The sequence below is a fragment of the Tenrec ecaudatus genome, chromosome 3, assembly GCF_050624435.1.
Source record: "Tenrec ecaudatus isolate mTenEca1 chromosome 3, mTenEca1.hap1, whole genome shotgun sequence".
NCBI lineage: Eukaryota > Metazoa > Chordata > Mammalia > Afrosoricida > Tenrecidae > Tenrec > Tenrec ecaudatus.
This window is the reverse complement of record NC_134532.1, coordinates 43,505,495-43,515,138: the sequence shown is the minus strand read 5'-3', so window position 1 is coordinate 43,515,138 and position 9,644 is coordinate 43,505,495. Positions and strand designations below refer to the sequence as shown.

General features: G+C 41.0%; 1 protein-coding gene across 1 annotated transcript; it reads left to right on the top strand.

Moving 5' to 3' along the window:
- The first annotated feature begins 3,411 nt into the window (after positions 1–3,411).
- LOC142443378 (uncharacterized) lies at positions 3,412–4,892 on the top strand. Its single transcript, XM_075544784.1, has one exon. The coding sequence runs from the start codon at positions 3,422–3,424 to the stop codon at positions 4,529–4,531; it is 1,110 nt and encodes a 369-aa protein (XP_075400899.1). The 5' UTR covers positions 3,412–3,421; the 3' UTR covers positions 4,532–4,892.
- The last annotated feature ends 4,752 nt before the right edge of the window (positions 4,893–9,644 follow it).

Below are 9,644 nucleotides of genomic sequence, written 5' to 3'. Positions count from 1 at the left end.
GGAAAGGGCATTTTTAACATCTTGTATTCTTGCTTTTTTCATTGCGCACATGTCTGCTATAGATCCCTTAGTATGCAGTGTGCCTTCCTTAGGCCCACTACTTCTTAACAGGTCCAATACACGATAGATGACCGTTGCTGCTTGTAAAGAACATTTTTGCAAGATATTCCAATAGATTTTATTAGTTATTCAAACAATGCATAGTATATTCAATATTGCTCTCTTTTCTTTTCTGTCTTTTGAGTAGCCTTTTGGTTTCCATATGGAAGTTGGCTTTCATGTCATCCCACATCTCATCTGGTCTCGGTCATTAGTCTTCAGTCAGTCTTTTATTCCCCAAGTTTATTCTTTACAGAGTCTCTAAGCTTTGTGCTCTAGCTACTTTGGATAGCTTCTACTTGGATTTGAGCAATTTATGATCTGTTCCATAGTTAACCCATGGGCGTGTTTTGACTAATAAGCGTCTCCACCATTTTTTTCTTTAGGTGTGGTTGATTTGATTTTCATTTGTTCCATTCTGAAAGATCCATATGTGTAGTTTCCATTTCTGGTGTTTAATAAGGAATTTGCTATGAATTCATCAGTAGTCTCAAAATTTTATCAGTAAACTTGCGCGTCATCTCTATTACTAAGATCACATTTTCCAACTACTGATAGTTTCCCCAAATTTTACATTCATCAGTGTACATGATTGTATGGTTGATCAATGTCAGGCTGAAAAATTCATGTAAATTTTGCAATATATTTTTTAAAATATTTTATTGGGAGCTCTTATAGATATCATAACTTCCAGTAGTTCAATTACATGGAGCAGTACTGTACAATTGCTACCACAGTACATTTTCTTCTTAAATTCCTTGATGTCAGCTCTCCTTTAACCCCTCTCCCCTCAATTTCTTTATTGTGGAAAACAGAACCTGGATGAAAGTGTGAGCAGCCTTATCTCTACACTCCTGACCATAGGGCTTGGGAGACCAGTACTAGTGTTGGAAGAAAACTTCCACAAGCTCCAAAGCTTGAACTGCTAATGCACAATCTTCAGATAGAGTTTTCCCCAGAACTGTCCTCCAGTAAGATGTTAGTATACAGCTGCTACAGGCGCCTGACTTCTTGCTACTCAGCTGAAAGATGCCTAGCTTTAAAAGCAATCAGGTTCCCTTTGTTGCTGTCACTCAAGGAATCAACTCAACTATCCCTTTGTCTCTTTAATGCCCCCTGGATTGGTCTTAAGGGACAGTTGTGTAATTGAAGGGCAGATATAAATATGCTTTGTATTCTTTCACCAGTTTATGTAAACTCAGGGCATGCAGCTCCCATCCCCACTCACCCCCCCCCACCCCCGCCCACACACACACAGGCAGACACCTACCTACCTAACAAGGTAGGCGGGATCTTTACCCTGGGGATCCCTGAAATAATTGGATGAGCAACTTAAGACCAGTGCTGAGGGTAGCTGGAGTAGAGTAACTGTCTCCTGAGCAGGGAGAACAATAACAACAATATGTCTGCTTTCGTAGTTAAAGCTGTTGGCAGATAGTAATTAGTCATATGCTTGTATGAAGTATCATTAAGGTAGCACTATAATGAGAGGGTATTGTGGGGATGATTTTTAATTAAGAGAATGTGACTGGGACTCTTCTCCAACTTACAAATCTGAATGCTTCTGCATTTGCTTTAATTGGTGCACAAAACTAAATAACACTTGTACTAAATGGTCTTGCTTGCAGGCATATGAATATTAGCCTACCACTGACAAAATTATACATCAGGGAAGATATTGCAGTGTTCTTTTGGATAATGAATGTGATGCCAATCTTCTTGAATTTGTCAATCTCAGCCTTATAAACCACTTGATTATCTAGTTAAGAAGAGCTAGTACCAGTCTATTAAAGTTGAATAATACATACACTATCAATTTTTTACCATTCCGTTTTGTCTTGACAACTTGCAAATTTTTCATTATAATATTGCATGTATGCCATTTTCCAATTATTAGAGGATATTTGCAGCTATTTTTTCTCATTTTCAGTTATCCCATGTCAAGTACTGAAGGTCCCCAAAGCTCTTCCTCCATCCACATCATTACTGTTGACTGTACTTTGAGGATTTAGTATTTCCTCAGTGTTATTTCATTGCCATCAAACCTGAGGGGTCCATGTTTGGTCACCAGGTCTTCCTCGCAGTCCCTATTTCTGGAGATTCCACTAAGACCTGTGCACCATGGATGGCCCTGCTTGTCTTTGAAACACTGGGTGGCAGTGCTTCTGGCATCACAGCAACCTGCACGCCACCACAGGACAGCACTGTAAGATGAGTGCTGTGAGCTAGAATACAGGCTCCACAAACATAAAGAATGTGTTTCTGTTCCATAATCCCTTTCATATATACCTGTAAAAATGGTTTTCTCCCCCAGTAGAATATTCAGCATGTTTCACATTCCCAATTTTGTCTAGTACTTAATTGTTTTTCAGTTAGATTGATGCAATGAATACATCTAACCTCTACCAACTGGAATTAGCAAGTCTTATCACTCCTGTGGTCTATTGGTCTCATGTCTTCCTTCTGTTATGTTTGTTGTATGTATTCATGTACCTCTTTAAGCAAATATCAAACCTGTGTCCATTTATCACTTTCATATCCAACCTGATTTCTATAATAGCTATTTTTATCATTTGGATTGTTTACATGTTTGTATTTCGTCCAATGGGCTATAAACATTAAGCATAGTGTTTTATTTATATTCATATAAGAGGGTTGTCACTAAAGATCTACTCTGTATCAATGCGTATTTTAAGGGCTGTATTGTAAACCAATATGTTGAAAAGAGTCAATGTTCTGTTCTTTTATAGAAATCCAGGAAGATGATGATCATTTGCTTGAGCACTTGCAATGTGAAAGATGCATGGACAGAATAGAAAAATGCTATAAATTTAATACCTATTCTCAGCATAAAAATAATTTTCCTCCAAAGGAAGCTTATGAGATGTTTGAATTACATGAAAAAATTGTAAAATCAGATTTAATCATTCTAGAATTAAATCAGAACAGAAGCAACAAAATACAGAAGTCAGTTGTGCTCAGTGAAGATGAGAAAACTTTTCTCCAAATTGAACAAGAGCCATTTTGTACTGAAAGAAAATTCCCTGAGTGTGAACCACCCAGGCTCATGAAGTCACAATGCATTCAGCATCAGGAGTCTGATGAACTTGAGAAACCACACGCAGGCGATAAATGTGGGACAACCTCCATCGAGGACTCTGAATGCAGTCAGCGTGGGCAAAAACACAAGAAAGTGTTCAAACTCAATGAGCATTATCAAAAAAGTCACGAAGGACAAAAGCTATATAAATGTTTGCAATGTGGGAAAACTTTCCACAGTGTGTCATACCTCAAGGGACATCAGTAATCTCATGTGGCAGGCATGTCCTATGTATGCAGTGAATATGGGAAAGGCTTCACCAGGAAGAGTGATCTCACTGCTCATCAGCAAACTTATACTGGAGAGAAGCCCCATGTATGTTGTGAATGTGGCAAAGGCTTTAACCAGAAGAGTTCTCTCACTTTTCATCGGCGAACTCATACTGGAGAGAAACCCCACATATGTGGTGAATGTGGAAAAGCTTTTATCAGGAAGTGTATGCTTACTGTTCATCAGCAAACTCATACTGGAGAGAAATCCCATGTATGTGGTCAATGTGGAAAAGCCTTTCTCAGGAAGGATGGTCTCACAGGTCATCAGCGAATTCATACTGGAGAGAAACCCCATGTATGTGGTGAATGTGGCAAAGGCTTTATCCAGAAGGCTTCTCTCACTGTTCATCAGCGAAATCATACTGGAGTGAAACCCCATGTATGTGGTGAATGTGGAAAAGCCTTTATCAGGAAGACTTTTCTCACTGTTCATCAGCGAACTCATACTGGAGAGAAACCCCATGTATGTGGTGAATGTGGAAAAGCTTTTATCAGAAAGGGTAAACTTACTGAGCATCAGCGAGCTCATACTGGAGAGAAATCCTTTGTATGTGGTCATTGTGGAAAAACCTTTCTCAGGAAGGATGGTCTCACTCTTCATCAGCGAACTCATACTGGAGAGAAACCCCATGTATGTGGTGAATGTGGAAAAGGCTTTATCCAGAAGACTGCTCTCACTGTTCATCAGCGAACTCATACTGGAGAGAAACCCCATGTATGTGGTGAATGTGGAAAAGCCTTTACCTTGAAGTGTACTCTCACTGTTCATCAGCGAACTCATACTGGAGAGAAACCCCATGTATGTGGTGAATGTGGAAAAGCTTTTATCAGAAAGGGCAAACTTACTGAGCATCAGCGAGCTCATACTGGAGAGAAACCCCATGTATGTGGTGAATGTGGAAAAGCCTTTATCCAGAAGCCTTCTCTCACTGTTCATCAGCGAACTCATACTGGACAGAAACCACATAAATGTAGTGAATGTGGCAAAAGCTTCATTCGTAAAGGAAATCTCAAAACTCATCTACAAATTCACAGGAGAAAAACCCTATGTATGTGGTGAGTGTGGCAAAGGGTTTATCCAGAAGACTTCTATCACTGTTCATCGGTGAACTCATACTGGTGAGAAATCCCATGCATGTAGTCAATGTGGAAAAGCCTTTCTCAGGAAGGATGGACTCACTGTTTATCGGCGAACTCATACTGGAGAGAAACCCCATATAAGTAGTGAATGTGGCAAAAACTTCATTCATGAAGGAAATTTGAAAACTCATCTATAAATTCACTGGAGAAAAACCCTATGTAGTTGGTGAGTGTGGTAAAGCTTTCAGCCAGACGCAATGCCTTACAGCACATCAGAGATTTCACAAGGAAAGAAGCCCTTTGCTTGAATTAAATGGAACATCAAATGGAACATCTTATTTGTGGACGTCAGATCTCATTAAACATGAGAAATTTTCAACAAGAAAACCTTTCATTGGTGTTAGTGTAATAAAGTTTTCAAAACAAAGGAAGAGGTGCTGGAGTTTGTCCTGAGCCAAGTGTGTGAACGGACAGTTGTGACTTACCACATGGGTACCCATGTTCTGTGTTGCTGTCCCTCTACTGACATGGCCCACCATTTTGGGGGCAGATGACTTTCCAGACTTCCACAGAATGTATGCTCTTCCAGCTTTCAGTGCCTGAAAGAGAGCTGAACCTGGTGTTTTTGGATAACAGATGTACCAACCAGTAGAGTGCCCACCTAGTTGCCAGTTGTGTCTGCCGCACTTGCATGTTCTTTGTTACCTCCCCCTCCTGCTGGAGACAGCACAGAATTACCATAAAATAAAAATAAAGAAAAGAGAGGATGTGTGCGAACAATTCATCCTGAGGATGAATGGACCACAGTGAGCTTCAACCTCCACAACCCTGAGATAAGAAGAACTAGATGGTGCCCAGCTTCCACTGCTAATTACTCTAAAGGGATCACAAAAGAGGGTCCTGATTTGAGTGGGAGAAGAAAGTGGAACAAACCAAAATCATAAAATAGATCAGGCTTACTGATCTGATGTAGACTTGGAATCCCCAGATTATGTCCTCTGGTGACTCTTCACTCTTGGATCTGTACTCACTCCTCTGACTCAGATTTCAGCCCAACAATTTACAGGCTCAGAGGGGAAGAATTACATCTGAGAGGTATACACTCCTTAGAACAATCAACGATACTAAATCAAAAGGACAGCATTTGCTTATGGATAAGAACTTTTGAAAACAAGAAGGAATAGGAAAGAAGGATGAATAATATAAAAACACAAGGAGGGCTGAAGTGGGAAGAAGGTTGGTATGTCTCAGGAATTGCAATCAATGTATGAATGTGGCAACCACATACATGTGGTTTCTCTTCAATTTACTCTGTAAAGTTTTGAATCATAAAAAAGTTTTTTATAAAAATGAAGAGCTCATGTCTCATCAATGCTTTCTTGTAGGATAGTTACCAGGTAGCTGTAATGAGTGTGTAACAAACTTTTACCTGTGTTTCTAAGTTTTCTTGACGTAAATCTACAAAATGTAAAAGCCTTAAATTCAGTCAAGATGGGAAACTCTCCACTGGTAGTCATATGACATCACATACCAGTGATGTCACGCAGAAGGAAATCTCTGGCAATATAGTGACTTCGCAAATACCTCCTTGGTTTCTCTCTGTCAGTAAACTACATTAGGATTTTAACCTCTAAGTCCACTGCACTTGGAAAAAGTAGCAGAAAGGGCACAAGCTCAAGGAAGTATAATCTACAGACATAGCTATTTATATAGATTTTGATATTGAGATATATACCACAGTAAAATACTGGTAAAAAAATCTGGCTCAAAGACAATAAAGATATTCCACAGGGTTTAGGCTGATTTCTTTACTGAGGAAAGGGGAAGTATTTAAAGCAGGCTATTCGGAAGGCTTGCTCTACCTGAACTTTGCACATACATTACGGCTACTGTAGTCAGAACAGAGTGGTACTGGCTTAATGACAGATATTCAGACCAATGTAAAAAAGCCGAAGACCCAGAAATAAAAACATCAGCATACAGGCAACTTATCTTTGATAAGGGCCCCAAAAATATTAAATGGGAAGCAGATGCCATCTTCAATAAATGGTGCCAGAAAAAATGGATATCTACCTGCAGAAAAATGAAGCAAGACCCTTACCTCACTTTGTACTTTGTACTTTTTCTTTTGAATTCATGTTTTTTGAGAATTTGTTAATAATTATTTGTTTCCTAACACTAGTATTGGCATAGACAATATTTTTAGGGTGTTCTAAGAGGAAATTATTGCACAATGTGCACTAGTGAGTATTCATTAGAATGAAAAAATTCAAGATATATCTGAGGGTGTGGACAAAATTTGAGACTCAACATGATCTTTTTTTACTGCATTAAATATTTCTAACTTTGAAAACAAATGGCAATAGGTAGTATCTGGATTGTAAACTGAGGTCTGAGCAATACATAGTGCTCTGAAATCTGCCTGGTGAAAGATAGACAAAACCCATTCCAATGAAAAGAAGGCATGGTCAGATGCATGAAGGTTCCCTAGACTCTATGCACAGTGGTCCCTGGAGAAGTGCTGACAAGGTAGGGAAACCACAATTTCTGATAGTAAAGCCTCACTGCCTTCATTCCCTTGTCTCTGCTGAAACCAAATTTGTGTCTGTGCTCACAATGACCTCCCATCACTGTGTATCTTGCACAGTAATACATGGCTGTGATCTCAGGATTCACAGAGCTCAGTTTTTAAATAAACATGGTTCTGGGCAGTGTCCCTGGTGATGCTGACTCAGTACTGGAGAGCTGGATTATACTTCGTGCCCCCAATTCTCCCATATTATCCCAATCCACTCCAGACCCTTTCCTGGAGTCTGGTGGACTCAGGTTACATGATAGCTGGTTAAAGAGAATCTAGAGACAGCACAAGTGAGAGACAGGGTCTGTGAGGGCCTCACTAGTCCAGGGCCTGACTCTTGTAGCTGCACCTGGGCCTGTACAGCTGGGGATAGAAACACAGTGAGTCATGTGCTCGGATACTGCACTCCCAGACTTCATGTCTGACTCCCTGAACCACTCACCTCCCTGAGTTGCCAGAAAGAGGAAAACCCACACATGCTTCTTGTTCATGTGGATAAGATCCGTGACACCCAGAAAATGCTCTCCTGGTGAGAAGGAATATGAATTTAAGTCCATGCGTGCTGTGGTTTCATTTGGGTTCTAGTCAGGCATTTGCGTGTGGGAGGTGAATGGTATGTAAAGGTAGAAAGGGCTGAATGGGGCCCCTGCCTCTGGCACTCACACTAGAAAAGCGATGCTGGTGGAGTCCTTGGGAGAACACCGCCCTCTCTGAGGTCTTCACTCTACCAGTCATGCGGACAGCTGTGCAGATTTTAAGTTGAATGTAGCTTTACATCCTTTACCATCAGAAGTACACAGATGATCTGGTGAAATTAAAGACAGTCTCTATCCTTACCAAGCAATGGAATCAAGACTAAGCCTACCTGAATCTTGTCATTCCTTTGACCATGTAGGGAAACAAGTATATGTCATCCCTAAAACTCCTTTCCCCTATAACGTTCCAGAATATTTGGGAAGGGATAAAAGACACTTTGTTATATTCTATATTTAATATTGGAATAAAAGTGTTTCCTAACAACAAGTTTATTTGTGGGGTTACAGGAACCCACAGAAATCATAAGAAGGTCGTTTTTCTTCCCATGGATTAGTACCCTATGTGGGTGATGGGTATTCTGAGCCCCCTGCTGACAGCAACCCATCACATACAGGAGAGGTGTTTCCTGGGCTTACGCTGTCTTCCAACTTCTGTGGGGCACACAGTAACATTTTCTCTGGTCATAAGCATTCAGACGGTTGGTCAGGAGTATTACCTGGAGTTGTCTCTGCAGATTTCCAAACACGGGCAGTGGAGCTACCATAGTGGTCAGCACAGCAGCTCTAACTGCAGTCTGTATCCACCCTCCTGTGGGGCCTTAGCACCCCTGCAAGTCAACTTTCTCCCTGAGGTTATTATTTTTTAAACATTTTATTAGGGGCTCATATAATTCTTATAATCCATACATATAAATACATCAATTGTATAAAGCACATCTGTACATTCTTCACCCTAATCATTTTCAAAGCATTTGCTCTCCATTTAAGCCCTTTGCATCAGGTCTTTTTTTTCCCCCTCCCTGCTCCCGCCTTCCTCAGGAGCCCTTGATAATTTATGGATTATTATTTTGTGATATCTTGCCCTATCCGGCGTCTCCCTTCACCACCTTTCCTGTTGTCCGTCCCCCAGGGAGGAGGTCACATGTAGATCCTTGTAATCGGTTCCCCCTTTCCAACCCACTCACCCTCTACTCTCCCAGTATCACCCCTCACACCCCTGGTCCTTAAGGTATCATCCACCCTGGATTCCCTGTGCCTCCAGCTCCTATATGCACCCGTGTACAACCTCTGCTCTATCCAGACTTGCAAGGTAGAATTGGGATCATGGTAGTTGGGGGGAGGAAGCATTTAAGAACTGGGGGAAAGCTGTATTCTTCATTGGTGCTACATCGCACTCTGACTGACCCATCTCCCCTAGACCCCTGTGTGAGGGGATCACCAGTGGCCGACATAAGGGCTTTGGGTCTCCACTCTGCACTTCTCCCTTCATTCACTATGGTAAGATTTTTTCTTTTTATGATGCCTTATACCTGATCCCTTTTGACACCTCGTGATTGCACGGACTGGTGTGCTTCTTCCATGTGGGCTTTGTTGCTTCTGAGCTAGATGGCCACTTGTTCACCTTCAAGCCTTTAAGACCCCAGACACTATCTCTTTTGATAGCCGGGCACCATCAGCTTCCTTAACCGTATTTACTTGTTCACCTGCTTTGGCTTCAGCAGTTGTGTCGGGAGGGTGAGCACCATAGAATGCCAGTTTAGTAGAATAAAGTATTCATGCATTGAGGAAGTGCTTGAGTAGAGGCCCAAGGTCTTTCCACCACCTTAATACTAAAACTATAAATATAGACACATAGATCTATTTCCCCATCCTTGAGGTTATTTTTATCTCTGGTCCCTCAGTGTGAAAAGCTTTAGAGTTAGAGAGTGCTACAAGTTTGAAACACTGTGAGTTGGATACAGTGAAAGGAAGTATGATCT